The sequence below is a fragment of the Aquarana catesbeiana genome, linkage group LG08 (assembly GCF_042186555.1).
Source record: "Aquarana catesbeiana isolate 2022-GZ linkage group LG08, ASM4218655v1, whole genome shotgun sequence".
In the NCBI taxonomy this organism is placed as follows: domain Eukaryota; kingdom Metazoa; phylum Chordata; class Amphibia; order Anura; family Ranidae; genus Aquarana; species Aquarana catesbeiana.
Window position 1 is genome coordinate 253,088,002 of NC_133331.1, and position 16,523 is coordinate 253,104,524.

The window sequence follows — 16,523 nt, forward strand, 5'->3', positions numbered from 1 at the left end:
TCCCATAATCCTCTCCGCCTTCTCTGACTCTGATGTGCTTCATTAAAGGAAGAGGAAGGAGGGGGGGGGTCGTCTGATGGATTCAATTACCTGTCAGCCTTGAATGTGAAAAGTCTTGTTTCTCCCCCTCCCTCTTCTACGCTGCAAGTCTTGTATTTTGCACACATGATACTGAGTCATAGCCAGCCCTCCCTTTTTTTTTCCTCATTTGTAAACCACAAACTTCTTGCAAAATAAAGCGAGTCCTCCGGGTTTAACCGGGTGTGGTGATCAGCAAGCGGAGCAGTCAAGAGCAAGGACGACAGAGCAGCCAAAGAAGAAGGTGAGCGATGACGGGGGTGACAATGATAGCGGGGTTCGGCCTTGGTGTACTATTTGTCTGTTAAAGCGATACTAAACTTTGGTTTTTGAAAATGATTCAAGTATGTATTCTTAACTCAAAAAAGTTCCTTCTATTGCTCAAAGCCTCCTGAAAATTACTTTTTTTTTTACTGCTTTGATCTGAACTTCTGGGAGGCTATGTTTGTTCTCCATGGTCCCACTGTGTGTAGGAACATAGCCATCGCTCTTGCTCGCTCCGGAGATGGACACCATCTCGAGAGTGAGCAATGTGCATAGAGCAGTACACATGAACGCATCTAACGTTACATAGTATGTGAGGTCGAAAAAAGACACAAGTCCATCAAGTCCAACCTATGTAACGTCGTGCACTGCTTGTTCCAAACAAAAGAAGGTGAGGGCGAGTAGGACAGGTTCAGGAGCTTGCGGATGATGGTACAGAGGCAGAAAAACACAGTAAGAAACAATAGGGGTTGATTTACTAAAAGGCAAATCCACTCTGTACTACAAGTGCAGTCGCTGTAGATCTGAGGGGAAGCTCTGCTGATTTTATCATCCAATCATGTACAAGCAAAAATGCTGTTTTTTATTTTCCTTACATTTTCCCCTCGGATCTACAGCGATTGCACTTCAAAGTGCACTTTTAGTGCAAAGTGGAATTGCCTACAGTAAATAACACCGCTCCCCCATCATAAAAAAAGTAGATTATAGAGCCATGTGTTCTGTCAAACTGGCTTGCTGGAAATAAAAAATTTCGATCAGAGGCTGCAGCGCAGATCAGTGTATTCTGACAGCAGAGACTCCCCACTGTCAGAATACAATGGAGGCTAATTACTAAAACTAGTGCACACAGAATCTGGTGCCGCTATGCATAGTAACAAATCCGCTTCTAGGTTTGAGTGCCGGTTCACGTGATGGTGTCGGAACCACATGCGATTTTTAAACAGGAATTGCACTCCATTCCTGTTCAAATCACATGCGATTATTCAGCAGTGTTATTTGAGCCATACATTATTCTGTATGGCTCAAATCGCCCTGAACACGCACCAAAAAATGTGCAGGACTTTTTTTTTTTTTTTTTATTCGTCCGCACCAGAATCAGATGGTATGTGTGTTCACACCCATGGAATCCGATTCTGCAAATTGCACTGTGTTTTGCAAACCAATTTCGGGGTGTCGTTAACTTAACATACACACAACAGTTTGCATGAACGGGATACGATTTGGATGCGGTGTGGAATCTGTACAGAATTTGCAGCAAATTTGCACCGCATCAGTGTGAACCGCGACTTATTCCGCGTACACGCGGTCGCACTTTTCGTTTACAAAAGTCCAACGGACGCCGACAGACTAAAGCCGGCTGACAATCTGATCGTGTGTGGGCTTCCCCGGACTTTCAGCTGACTTTTCCAGCCGCAAATCTGACGGACTTTAGATTTGAAACATGCTTTAAATCTTTACGTCGTAACTACGCCGGACCCAGAAATCCGCTCGTCTGTGTGCTAGTCCGACGGACAAAAACTCACGCTAGGGCAGCTATTGGCTACTGGCTATCAACTTCCTTATTTTAGTCCGGTGTACGTCATCACGTACGAATCCGTCGGACTTTTGTGTGATCGTGTGTAGGCAAGTCCGTTCATTAGAAAGTCTGTTGAAAGTCCGCCAAAAGTCCGTCGAAAGTCTGTCGGACGGGCTGTCGGACTTTTGTAGCCGAAAAGTCCGACCGTGTGTACGCGGCATTACTGTCAAATATTAAATGAACAAGTTAGACAAGTTAGAAGCTTATCTTGTATAAGGGGCAGTGAGCCGAAATGACTGCTTGGTTTATGGAGCAAGTCATTACATGTAAAACTATGTATATAAAATGTTCAGTAGTTTATTAGACCCCTTCATATGGGCATTTCGATCATGTCCGCCTGTCAGTTTTTCAGGCGGATCTGATCGGCGCCTCCATTCACTCCTATGGGGCAGCGGATGTCAGCAGTGACATGTCCGCTGACAACCGCTGCTATTCGATCCGATCCTCTCTGTGAAATCCAGACGGATGGAAACCCTATTTTCCCTTTGTTTGGGGGATCGGATTGGATGGGATCAGATGAAAATAGACAGGCGGTCCGTTTTCATCCAATCTCCCCATAGAGGAGAGTGGGGCTCTGACAGGCCCGTCTCTACACATTGAGCGGAGACGGATCTGTCATCCGCCAGCTTAGCGGGGAACACCGGATCGATTCCCCTGCTGAGCAAACGGAGTCCACCAGAAACTAAATGTTAAATAAAGATAATTCAGATAAACTTGTCCTTGCAGAGAAATATTTTCTCACACATTGGGGTTGATATGCTGTAGCAGTACATATTTTAGTTTGCAGTGCATTTTAACTTGGCTTGGTGAACATCATCTGATCAAAAAAATTAATAATAAAAGAAAGGAAAAAAAAATTATTTTTTGCATTATATTAGTAAATACAGAACTGTATTATAGTGACTTTTGTATCTGCTTGGATTTCACCTTAGGGCTGCATCAGCCTCTGCATGTTTCCTCAACATGCGACAAACCACACAAAGTTGTGCATTTTTCCAAGCAATTCAGAAACGCACTGCAATAGCGGGTCACGCTTGCAGTGCCGTTAATTGTCAATGGCACCCCAAGCGCAGGTAATAGACGCGTGTTTTGCCTACAAACATGCCAAAATGTGCACTGAAAAAATGCTTAATGAATAAAAAGGTTCTGGAGCTACTTTGGAGCGTTTGTCCTGCTTAGGGCAGGCCATTCATGTGAATGAGCTAACCTAGGCGCAACGTATGTTAACACATGAAAACATGCAAAAAAAAAAAAAGCTATACTCAGGTGTGAATGAGGTCTTGTATAGAACTCAAGGCAAAATGTGTTTTTTTATTTTGAATAGAGTAAGGGATCCCCTGACATTTTTCTGCCATCTGTGTCCCATTGGGGGGATTTCTCTTCACTTCCTGCCGCATAGCCAAAATGGAGTGAGCAGAAATCCCTCCAAAGTGAGGGAATCCCCAGTTGTCAGCACTGCTGGTGTCCCCATTGGAGGATTTCCCCTTTATTACTGTTCTGGTGACCACAATCTAAAATTTGGGGATTTTCTTTCACTCTTGGTTATAATGGTAGACGGGTCAAAAAAAAAATGGAAGTCTTCAAATTTCTAAACGCAAGTACAGTTAATGGATGTAAAGCAGCCTATTTTCTTTTTTGGTGTCAGGAAGGCCCAGATCCTCTGTCAGGTTTTGTTTGCTTTCTGTGTCCTTTGTGGTGGCTGCCAGCACATAAAGTGAGGGGAAAATTCTCTCCCTTGCTTTCAGTCCACACACAGTTAAAAAAAAAAAAAAAAAGTTCCTCTTTGCTTGTGGAAAAGGCAATGACTAGATTCTAGTTGTTAACTAAGGATAGCCATACACATATAGATTCCTCCAGCCGCGCTAAACACTGTGGATGAAGGAATCTTCACTGCAGGCTATTGTATTCTAAATAGAAGAACAAACGGTGCACTGGCTTCAGATTTCTAAGGGTCAGTGATATTGGCACTGGGTACACTGGCACTGGTTCGGGAGCACACCACAAAACCAAGAACTGTCCTCAAGAACAGAGAACGAGCCCATACTTGAGAGTCCACATACATGCAATCCAACAAGAGCGCCAAACGCCCAAGAATTGATTTAATGATCAAATTGATTCATAGCAGAATAAATCCAACACATTTCAGGGGGCACACACACTCCCCCTTCATCAGGGTTATTGGCCCCGGTGAAGGAGGAGTGTTTTTGGCCTTTAAAACACTTTTTGGTTTTATCCAACAAGAGTGCCAACCAAACATCCAAGGTAATTTAATGATAACATTGATTCCTAGCAGAAGAAAGCCAATGCGTTTCAGGGGTCAAACAGACTCCACCTTCATCACCTGATGAAGGGGAGTGTGTTTGGGCCCCGAAACACATTTGTTTTATCCAATGAGAGCACTAAACAAACATCCAAGGTAATTTATTGATAAAAATTAATTCATAACAGAATAAAGCCAGTATATTTCAGGGACCAATCACACTCTATCATCTGATGAAGGGATTTTTTTTTGCCTCTGAAACTTATTGAATTTAATCTGCTGTAATTCAATTTTGTCATTAAATTACCTTAGACTCTTGGGCATTTGTTTGGCACTCTCCTTAGATTGTATAGCTATTGTATTCTGCAGCCAGCACCTTCATCATTCTGATGCTTCTTCTTTGGGATTGCAGATCTGACTCATTCAGAGCCAAAAGCCTATATTGTAGAAGAATTATCTGAGAAGAACTATTATGGAGGAAAAAACTCCATTTATTGTTGCCACCATCCCAAATGTATTGTATATTAAGAATAAGTACCCCCCATTACAAAGGGATTTTAAGGATGAACTTTTGAAGACACAATATTTTCAAAAAATAGAAAAAATGTATTATTTCATAAAAACAGTGTCAAAGATAACAACTGGTTGTTATCTTTGACCGCTATATATTAAGAAGGGGCCAAAAGAAGAAGTCCTATCATTATGTCACATCAGTAGAGTCCAAAATACAACCTCATTTTTCACAACAGCTGTTTTAATTATCTGTGAATTATCATCATCGGAACCCATAAATTATGTAATTGGTTGCTACCACAATTTCAAGCCATTAATTTTGATGGCTGATTTAAAGGAATTTAAATTTAATAAAAATTTAAAGAACATCATTGATAAAAAGAGATATACAGGCTGCTACTGCTGACCTCTTTCTGAAAATTATACTTTCTTGGCTGTCTGTGAATTCAGTACTTCGGCCACTGATCCAGAACAACATACCTCCCAACTTTTTAGATGGGAACGAGGGACACCTATTAGCAAAATTAGTAGACATAGGCTATACCCCCTTACAGGGAGAATTATACAAAAAAAGATTATTTAAACCCACAAGTACTTCTGTTTTACCACTACTATTCCTGTTCTGGCTTTCAAAAAAATGGGATAAAAGGTTTAGCACTAGGAAACACTTTTTGAAAGATAACTAGTGCATTTTATATACAACTTTATAGATCAGACCAAAATGAGGAACAAATGAGGAGGAAAGAGGGACAGAGAGACTTTGTTCCAAATCAAGGACAGTCCCTCGAAATCGGGGACAGTTGGGAGCTATGGAACAAGCATGCGAGAATAAAAGCATGTGGATCAGAGCATCAGCAGTTCTAATCAGTGATTTCCAGTTGTAAGAAGTTTAGCAAGCCTGCCAGTAGGTGACTCTGTCCCAAAATAGTATATGGTAACAGTGAATATTGTAATTTAATGTTCGATACACACACACCCTAAATAACTGGGTTACCTCCAAAGGTAAGGAGAAAAAAAGGGGGGGGAAGAGACAGAGGCCGCAAGAAAGTTCCTTATGGTGTAGTAGTTTGATAGATAATTGTATGAAATCTACGATAAGGTAAAATACAATGGTGTACTCACATCTGTGAGGTTGCTGAGCTCCCCAAGTGGATCAGACAACCTGGAATATAAGCCTACAGGGAATATGACTGTCCCTGTGCAGAATAAGGTAGCTCTTGATGCTCGGTGGAGAGAGCCGGACAACCCTACGCTCTTTCCCAAAAGATGGGAAAGTGGCGTTTGCAGAGGCGCCCAAATGTGAAGGAGAAGCTTAGAAATGGCATCTGCATCGATCTATTTATTGCTCACAGGATAAGATAAAAATTGAAGGTGGTGGGTGGAAAATTGTCAGCCCAACAGTGAATGCACCTAATCAGATGCAATCACTGTTCGAGAATTCAGATAGCTGCAGGTGTCCTTGAATGTCGGATTCCTCTAACCATGCCATTTAGTGGAGATAGGTGAACCTACTGTATTTCTTGTTTAGCTAATGGGATTGGGAAAAGGACTGGAAGAGCAGGGCCAGGCTCTGCCAACGCTGCTCATCTCAAAAGGCAACTATAGCAATCCAGGCATTTTTTGAACATTTCTGATTGAATGTCCCCAGCATCTGATGAACTAATACTCATGATGTAATTACCCAAACTGACTTGCTGATCAGGGATATCTCAGACAACCACTGTATATTCCTGACTTACCGCTGGCTGGTAAAGGAGTGTCTGCTTGTTCATCCAGGAATGATGATACAAGTTTAATGCACAAAAAATGTCTTACCACGTCATAATGCTTTATCAATGCAACTTGCTAATAACCCTTCCTTTTTTTTTTTTTTTCCTTCTTATAGTTTAAAGATGTACGGAGGACCCAGTGCAAGGTACGCTGTATAGAATGGAATCTTTCAGAGACACACGATACCCACACAGGTGTTCATAAACAAAAGCCACCAGCATCACTAATGGCACACTGTGCCCATAATAGCACTGAACATGGATGTCGGTCTAATTAACAAGAAGGACCTTTTTAAATGAAGAGCAGTCTAAACCTGACCTCCAGGCAAATAGAAAAGGATACCCTTTAATTTAGTTTTTTCATTGGGCTTAAAGGCTAAGTTCACCTTTTAAATAATTAATGCACGTGATTTTGCAGGTAAAAAAAATTGTGCATTTTTTTTTTTTATAGAAGCGTGCAGAGAATTGCAGCTGCGATCAGCAGATCACGGTTGCAATGTCAGGCTCCTGCAGTCTTCCTCTAGCTTTGTGTCCATATCTCCATAGCTTTCTGTTACAAAGCTAGGAGGAAAATGACAAACTACAAGCATGCTGATCAGCCTACTCACAGTTCATTGAAACAAAAAGTCCATCTGCCGTGGTGGCTGATGGGACTTGTAGTTTTTTAATTCATAGATCTCTTTAAAGTTTAAACAGATGACACGGCTATGTGGGCAGAGCCCTATGTATCTTGTGCCATTCTTAAAAAGTAACAGCAGGTGCAGGGAGATCGGGAGAGAAAACCCCACCTGCTGTCATGGTGGGAGTGAGGAGGTTGAGGTGGGGAGGTGCTTAACACTAATATGTTACACCCTAAATACGGGTGTAACATGTTACCAAAGGTGAACTTTTCCTTTAATAAAGGAAGTTAGGGGAAACAGGCAGCTATTTTCTTCGAAGAAAGACCATTTTTAATTTTTTTTTAAATTTATTTTATATTACTAGTTGTATCCCATTTGAGAAATGTCCTATCACTCTCTGTCTTGTAGTTCCAACAGTGTGGGTGTAGAGGCACGCTAGGTATAAAAGTTAGTAACACTTGAAGGTATATTTAAGTTTATTAAAGTTCATAGGTAAAGCCTAAAGATGTCACTTTGCTGCGCCCTCTCACCAGTTGTTTACTTACCTTGGTTCCAGAACTGAGGTCTAACTGGCATTTTAGGAATGTTGGAAAAAAATTCTTCAGGGCTGTCCAGGGGGTGTAGATAAGGAGGAGGGGGGGGGGGGGTGGGAGTCCATTGCCCCCCCCCTCTTCCCAGAGCAGCTGTGCATTGCATGAAAAGGGGGAAATAGACCAAAATTGAATAAAACCAATAGGAAGTGCAGGCAGAGGAAGCGCCACTCTTATGCCCTGTACACACAGTCGGACATTGATCGGACATTCCGACAACAAAATCCTAGGATTTTTTTCCGACGGATGTTGGCTCAAACTTGCTTTGCATACACACGGTCACACAAAGTTGTCGGAAAATCCGATCATTCTGAACGCGGTGACGTAAAACACGTACGTTGGGACTATAAACGGGGCAGTGGCCAATACCTTTCGTCTCTTAATTTATTCTGAGCATGCGTGGCACTTTGTGTGTTGGATTTGTGTACACACGATCGGAATTTCCGACAATTTGTTTTTGGAATATTTTATAGCCTGCTCTCAAACTTTGTGTGTCGGAAATTCCGATGGAAAATGTGTGATGGAGCCCACACACGGTCGGAATTTCCGACAACAAGGTCCTATCACACATTTTCCGTCGGAAAATCCGACCGTGTGTACAGGGCTGTGTTTCTCAACTCCAGTCCTCAAGGCGCCCCAACAGGTCATGTTTTCAGAATTTCCCTCAGATGAAACGGCTGTGGTAATTACTAAGGCAGTGAAACTGATCCACCTGTGCAAAATAATGGAGAGCCTGAAAACATGACCTGTTGGGGCGCCTTGAGGACTGGAGTTGAGAAACACTGGTACAGGGCATTAGGCTATTAGTTCAGAGCAAGGGAGGCTGCTTTTCCCTGGCTTCAGTCACATGACCCAGCTGAGGGAGGACTTCCCTTAAGCCGGCTATTTCGATCCATGTATGGACAGACTGATTGTACCCAAGTCGATCCATTAATTTACTTGGGTACAACCAGCCTGATGGTTTTTTTTTTAATTTTCAATTATCGCTGGTGGCTATAACCGCTAGCAGTAATTTTTTTGTCCTGCCTCCTGCACTCTGTGTCAAAAACACTTCTGTGCACAGTTTTGGCACATGTACAATTTGCTGCAGCGCACTGTGTGCACTGCCTATTGTTTTTCCTCCAAAGCTGACCCCTCCAGAAAAAAAAATATCCATGGCCCTGATTAGTCCCTATGGACGTGAAATACTGAAGATCTTCAATTTTGGTCTATTTCTTCTTTTAAACCAAAAGGGGTGCAATATGAGATAAGCAAGCGACTAGGGAGAGGGGTTAGCGCGGTTCAGTTTAGGAGGTCAGTTTAGTGATAATTGTAGTTAAGGGTTTAAAATCAAAGTAGGTAATCATCATTGCGTGGGGGGACGAGGGCTAACTAGAGATCCTGTTACTGCCTCTGAGTAGACAGGGCACAGACCCCATAGGTATAAAAAAACATGTTTAGAAAATGTGGTCATACTATTCAGGGCAAAACAGCAATGTAGCATGGGGAAAATTGTGGATTTAAATATTTTTCAGACGTGGAGTATTATTATGGCCTGGTTTATCATTTTGAACTGGAGTCCCCCTTTAATAATGTTCCTGTCAGCCAGTGCTCTGTACAGTATATTTTGCTTCATAAACACTTAGAGCCATTTCTAACTGCTTCAACCTTGTTTCCTGCCTTGTGGTTCTTCCTTCCTCCGTCTAGATTTTTGGTTTCCGCAAGAAAATAACCAAGATGTTTGTGAAAGATAGGAATTAATCATCTTAATGTTAAATGAGGTTAAACTGAAAATGTCTGCAGTCCTGTTTGAGAGACTCACTGGGGTTGATTTACTAAAACTAGAGAGTGCAAACTCTGGTGCCTCTGTGCATAGAAACCAATCAGCTTTTAACTTCACCTTGTTCAATTCAACTTTTGCCAAAAGAAAACTGAAAGCTGATTGGTTTCTATGCAGAGCTGCATCAGATTTTTCACTTTCCAGTTTTAGCAAATAAGCCCACTGTCTTGTTGACCATCCAAGTTTTGTGATATGATTGCATGATGAAAAATGTATGCACATTTATCATCGTAAACAGAAGGGGAAGGGGGTCTCTGGTGAGACAGACAGTAATCAAAACCTGCCAAAGCAGCTGTTTGAGCAATCCCACCGATGAGCAATATAAAGCTATATCATTTATTCCCCTGAAGAAACATTGGTTTGTTTATATCTTTCTGGAATGCTACCTAGTTTCCTTTTGGTTTGAGAATCATTCATTGAATTCAAGGCCTTTATAGTAGAAGACCAAACATTCAGAATCTAGAGAACCATATTTAGAACCTGGACAGCTCTCTAAAATACAAGGTCCATCACTGGGCTTGATGGATGAGAAATTTTGTAGGGGTTCTTCAGGGCTTCATTATCAACTTAGGCCAGGGAGCTGAACAGGCTGTACACCCTTGACATGATTTCAAATATAGATCAATTCATCATCCAGACTTCTTCAAGTTCAGAAAGAAATTTTTTTTAAAAGCTGATGAAGGGGGGTTCTTTAGAACACATGAAACACGTTGGCCATATCTTATGCAAACATCTTTTAAAACATAAATAATTTCTAGACTGTAAAAATTGTTTGGCACTCTTCCTACAAACTCTCTATAAAAGTAAGAAAGTTCTGAGTTTCTAAAATGTTCCAAGTTTCCTCACTTAACCGAAAAGTTTCAGAACAATTTGTTTGGAATTAACTTTAACTTTAATTTACGCATGCAGAAACCGTATTCATTCAGTATGCACCCAGGGGCTACTGAGTTCAGCCCACATGGTTAGAGTGGCATTCAAAGCCATACATTCAGAGTACATACCTTTCAACTTCATCAAATGAAGACACTTCATCAAAGAGAGGCACTTTTTAGCGCAAATAGTTAAAGCAAAGGACACACCACTGTCATTTGGTTCATCCCACTGATATTTTATTATACTGCCTCATCTCTTTTCTAGTGGTGTTTGAAAACCATTTAAATCATTTTATAGGCTGGATGAAAAGCCTAGTGCAATATACAGTAAACCTGTTTGAAGTTAACATTTGTCTGTTATGACAATGTTATGGGAGTGTAGAGGAGGCCTATATACACAAAGCCTACCCTGTCTAGCTTTATCTGGTTTCCTGGTTGCCCTTACAGCATTCCTAACAGAAAAAAAAATGTGAAACAAGAAATCTTACATAAGTCTGTAATTTAAGTTGCAATGACAGTTCAGTGCTAATATCATTTTTATCTTATGCCATGTTACCCCTGTTTGTTGGCACTCATCCTCCTAATTATTGAATTGGCCAGCAAAACCTGGGTTGATGGCTTTATTGAAGTGGTACCAATTGCCAGTCCCAGAACTGTCACTTGGGGATGGAAACAAAGACTTGGCCCTGTGTAAACTTTGGCCACAGGTACTTTGAGCTTACACAGGGTCCATGCTCCACCTGTAAGCTTTGCTCTGGCCTTCTCCCCCCTCCATGCCTAACTAACCACTGAGTTAATTGTAGAAAAAAAAAATCTAAAAGCCCAAACTGCTAATCTAAATCAATGGTCACATGATGCACCAAGTTCTTAATCTATCTTTCCTTCAGAGGAGGAGGGTCCTTCTTTGGCTGTCCTGTTAATGGCTAGGTGATTTGGACACTTTCTATTGGATGTCCAACAGTGGGGTTCTCCCAGGATCCAGAAGACTGCAGATAATTGACAATTACTCCAACCTGGAAATACTATTCTAAATCTATGTGAATCAATCAGCTAATAAATCTACAATTGCTTTATTTGTAGTCTTCGGTAAACTGCAATCCATTTCAACTTACCTATGTGTCCCTAATATAAAAAGTAATTCTTACAATAATACAATCCCTTACATGAACCCTTTAAAGCTTTACTTTCCCCGAAACAAAGTTCAATCCACCCAAAAAAGAAATATATACAGTATATTTCAGTGTTTGGTGGATGCTGGGGAGGTAAACTACTTGGCAGTTTCTTCTATTTCTTGGGGATTGGTAAGTTCTCTTTGCTGAGTTCCCAGCTATGCACCCTCCCTGTGCATATTATTAGGGATTCCCATCATCCTTGGTGGGAATTTCCAGCATTGGGGTTCTCCCAGAATCCAGAAGACTGCAGAGAATTGACAATTACTTATGTAGCTCTGGTAGATTTTTAATCTACCGCTGATAGGTAAATCTTGTGGGTTACTCGTTAGGTGAAGTTAGATTTGCCTCTGTTCCAGCTTGGCTGAGTTGCGTGTAGTTCCACACTGCGCCGGTGGGTGTCGTTGTCACCATGGGCTGGTGTTGGAAAGGCAACGTGTTGAAGCGTATGAGTGCTCCTCTGTCCCGGAGACAACTCGGTGGAGGTGGTCCTCCGAGTTGCATTCTGGGAGAGGGTATTTATGGGGCAGACACCATGTTTAGGGGTTCATTTTCAGCCACCTGCTGGCCCTCCTGGCCGACAGGTATGCGTTAAGAGTGCCACCTCGTGGTCCTCCGTTCCGGAGGCCCACGTCGCTGCGGTGTGTGGGTGGACCCAGAAGCCTGTCTGGGGCCTACCACAGCAGCAGAGGAATGGTTCTGAGCTGTCTATCCAGAGTGAAGAAGCTGGACAACTGAGGAGATCCCAGGGGAGGACCCGTCATGGAAGGATCATGCAGAGTGCTGGTCTGGAGAGGGGCCTGGTGACTCGGTTGGAGGACGTATCCTGAAGTAATCTTACTGCATAGTACTGCCGGGTTGGCTTAAAGGTTCAAGTGCTGTGTCTGACATTCATCATAAACCATTACATCCTGTGGCAGAGGATCGTACGGGTTTTTGCTCTAAACAAGTCTGTGGCAGAGACTTTTGTTCGTGCTACGTACTGGCTGCTATGCAAGTGAGAGAGGCCTATCCAGGCGGGCAAAGATTGAATCCCACAAGGGGAGTGCATCTAACTACAAGTGTTCAATTCCAAATAATGTTCTAAAGAATACTAAGAAAAGGTATTTGAGCTTCCCTGCAACTTTCCTTCTGCCTCTTTCCTGCTACTTCCTTTATTACTTGTTCATTAAAGCATTGGAAAACATACTCAAGTGTTTGGTGCCTACATCGTCCAGAGGTAAACTCAATGGGACCCTAGACCCGGTGCCGGTGAAACAGAGGTAGCGAGAGTGAAGATAACAGCCCGTTTTAAACCAGCAGCTCCACCGAGAGTTAGTGCTACACTTAGACTGTAAATTGATTGGCTATTAAAGTTCAGTCCACCCAAAAAATAAATATATACAGTATATTTCAGTGTTTGCTGGATGCTGGAGACTTAAACCACTTGGCAGTTTCTTTTATCTCTTGGGGATTGGTAAGTTCTCTTTGCTGAGTTCCCAGCTTTGCACACTCGGTGTGCTAATTATAAGGGATTCCCAACACCCTTGCTGGGTTTTTATCATTATTTTTTATTCTAGCAAATGTAACAGGAGCTGGAACACACAAAGGTGGGTGGGAATACCCAGAATTCCCAGGAGGACAGTTGGGAATTATGGCAGGAATTTGAGAGTAGGTAGGCACGGGGAGACAAAAAAAAAGCCATTATAAAAATATGCCATGTTCATTATATCTAATCAATAGTCACATTTTCATTTTGGAATGGACCATATTTAAATCTTTGCCATTTAAATTGTTTTCTCTACTGCAGAGATCTTTGTTTCCCTAAATCCATTTCGGAACAGGGACTCCATGTTTTCCGCATTGAAAAAATGAAGCTGATCCCGGTGCCACAGGAGAGTCATGGTGTATTTCACTCTGGGGACACCTACCTGCTGGTTCTCAATTCACCCGAAGGCAACAACATCTATGTCTGGAATGGTAAGGCTCAGAGAGACAGAGTAATGGAAAATGGGAAGAATGTGCCTAGCGCTTGCTTTCAAGGTCACAGCTTAACAAATTACCGTATACATCACAAATGCTCCAATAATGAATCCTCTTCTTGGCTATAGCCACCAATTGGATTCTTCTTTAGATTTCTTTGAAAACTAATTTTTGCTAGGCGTTTCATTAAAATGCCATGTTCATGGTGGGGAAAGCATAAAAAAGGCACTTAATGGTGTCTTAGCAAGCCACAGCCTACATTTCTCTTTCAAGAAAGTTGCTTTAAGATACAGTGATTTGTAGCGTAACTTTTTTTTACTATTTTTTTACTATTTGGTTGTATAGATAATCTTTTTGCATGTTTACTATAGTGTTCCATGATAGAATAATCAAATGATCACACATGTGACACCTGTGACTCTCGTACCTTTTAAAGATTCATTGTTAGCCAACTTATACTGTATATGTAATTTGCAATCATTTTTTTTTTTTTGAGAAAATCTGCTGTCAGAATACAGTAGCTCTGCGGTAGGGATTGCCCCATCAACATCGAGTGTGTTGATGGGGAAAATCAAATCATTTTTTTCCATTTATTTTATTATTTTTTGTTTTGTTTTGAGTGAGCTGTCATAAAGTTAATATGTTGTGATATACATAGTCAGTCTGTTTGGAAAAAGACATCCAAGTCCATCTAGCTCAACCAACAAAAGGAAGGAAAAAATAAAAAAAAATCCTAAAAAAAACCCAAAATCCAATCCTATACCCATAGTTGATCCAGAGGAAGGCAAAGGAAAAAAAAAACAGCAAAGCATGAACCAATTTGCTCCAGCAGGGGAAAAAATTCATTTCTGATCCCCTGAGAGGCAATAGGATATTCCCTAGATCAACTTTACCTATACATTTTAGTATCCAGATCAGTGGCGTAACTAGAACCTTCAGGGCCCCGGTGCAAGAAACCATGGAGGGCCCCCCTGACCTCCGGCCAGGGCCCTTCCCACTGATCCCAGGGGCAGCAGGACCTGGATAGGAGGGGGAACAAATCCCCTCCATTTTCCTCCTGCAGCCACTGAATGCCTATCAGAGGGAGAGAAGAAGAAGAAGATTTTTAGTGGCTGCAGGAGAAAAATGGAGGGGATTTGTTCCTCTAAATGCCCCCCCCCCATCCAGGTGTTCAGGGGCAACATGTGTGCTATTGCAATTGTGACCCCTGTAGTTACGCCCCTGGGATGAGTGGCAGCGGTGTTGGTGGGGGATGGGATCAGTGGTGGTTGGGGAGGGATAGGATCAGTGGCATCGTTGGGGTGGATGGGATGAGTGGCAGTGGTGGGGGAATGGGATCAGTGACAGCAGTGGTGGTAGGGGGATGGGATGATTGGCAGCAGTGAGGGGAGATGGGATCAGTGGCAAGGGTTGTGGTTGGGGGGGGTGGGATCAGTGGTAGGGGGGATTGAATGGGATGAGTGGCAGAGGTGGTGGGGGAATGGGATCAGTGTTAAGGGTGATGGTTGGAGGAGGGTGGGATGGGATGAGTGGTAGTGGAAGGGGGGGATTGGATGAAAAGAGTGGCAGCGGTGGTGGCAGAATGGGATCCGTGGCGAGGGTGGTGGTTGGGGGGTGGGATGGGCTGAGTGGTGGGGAGTGGAATGGTATCAGTGGCAAGGATGGGATCAGTGGCAGTAGTGGTCATGGTGGGGTGGATCAGTGGCAGCAGTGGTTGTGGTGGTGTGGGGAGGTTCAGGGTATCAGTGGCAGTAGTGGTGGTGGTGTGGGGGGGTATCAGTGGCAGTAGTGTTGGTGTGGGGATCAGTAGAAGTAGTGGTGGTGGTGGTGGTGTGGGGGAGTATCAGTGGCAGCAGTGGGGGGGGGGGATCAGTGCAGTAGTGGTGGTGTTGGGATCAGTGGCAGTGTTGATATAGAGGGATGGGTGCCACTTACTTGCAGATCACTTGGTTCCCCCTCCTTGCTGGGTCTTGCTTGGGCGAGCAGAGAGGATGGGCGGGGCCTGTGAGTGCAGACGGAGCTGGAGAAGATGGGCGGAGCGGGCAGGGACTGTGCCCGTGAGTGCAGGCAGAGAGTATGGGCAGAGAGGATGGGCAAAGCGGGCAGGGACTGTGCCCCTGAGTGCGGGATGAGAGGATGGGTGAAGAGGATGGGCAGAGCCTGTGCAGTGTGCCCGTGAGTGTGCTCGGGGAGGATGGGCGGAGCGGCCGGAGAGGATGGGTGGAGCGGACTCCCCGTAAATGACTGTAGTGTACACTACTGTACTATCTCCCAGGCGGCGGGCCCCCCTACAGTGGCAGAACCCGAGGGCTCAGTCACAAATGCGACTGGTGCGACCCTGGTAATTCCGCCACTGATCCAGATATATTATGTACATTTAGAAAAGAATCCAGGCCTTTGCTTAAATGAAAAAAAATGTACTAAGCTGGCCAGAACCAGCTCTTGAGAGTGTCTATTCCGTATTTTCACAGCTCTTACTGTGAAGAAACCTTTTCGTATTTGGAGATGAAATCTTGTTTCCTCCAGAAAAGTAGTGTCCCCTTGTCCTCTGTGATGACCTAAAGTGAATAACTCAACACCAGGTTCACTATATAGACCACTTATGTATTTATACATGTTGATCATATCCTCCCTTAATCTCCTCTACTCAAGAGAATAAATTGAGTTCCTCTAAACTTTCCCCATAGCTGAGCTCCTCCATGCCTCTTATCAGTTTGGTTGCCCTTCCCTGCACTTTTTCCTCTTCCCCGATATCCTTTTTTTGAACTGGTGCCCAAAACTGAACTGCATATTGCAGATAAGGTCTTACTAATGATTTGTACAGAGATAAAATGCATGCATAATATTAGCCCCCAAGTGCATAACTTTACATTTTTCAACAATAAACCTCATCTGCCACATATTTGCCCAATTAAACAGTGCATTGAGGTCAGCTTGTAAGTTGGAGACATCCTATAAGGACGTTATTCCACTGCTTAGCTTGGTGTCATCTGCAAACACTGAAATGGTACTTTTAATCCCAGACCCTATA

The 16,523-nt window shown here is 43.0% G+C and overlaps 2 protein-coding genes across 4 annotated transcripts in view; one reads left to right on the forward strand and one right to left on the reverse strand.

The window, feature by feature from the left end:
- CLDND1 (claudin domain containing 1) overlaps nucleotides 1-16,523 on the reverse strand; it is a 155,795-nt gene that overhangs the window by 83,367 nt on the left and 55,905 nt on the right. The gene's annotated exons all lie outside the window — the stretch shown is intronic.
- The window catches only part of LOC141106326 (macrophage-capping protein-like), a 23,316-nt gene continuing 6,793 nt past the window's right edge, over nucleotides 1-16,523 (forward strand). The window contains exons 1-3 of the mRNA XM_073597009.1: nucleotides 1-322; nucleotides 6,577-6,606; nucleotides 13,320-13,489. Coding sequence (XP_073453110.1) covers nucleotides 6,584-6,606; nucleotides 13,320-13,489 — 193 coding nt within the window. The 5' untranslated portion in view covers nucleotides 1-322; nucleotides 6,577-6,583. The remainder of the gene's footprint in view (nucleotides 323-6,576; nucleotides 6,607-13,319; nucleotides 13,490-16,523) is intronic.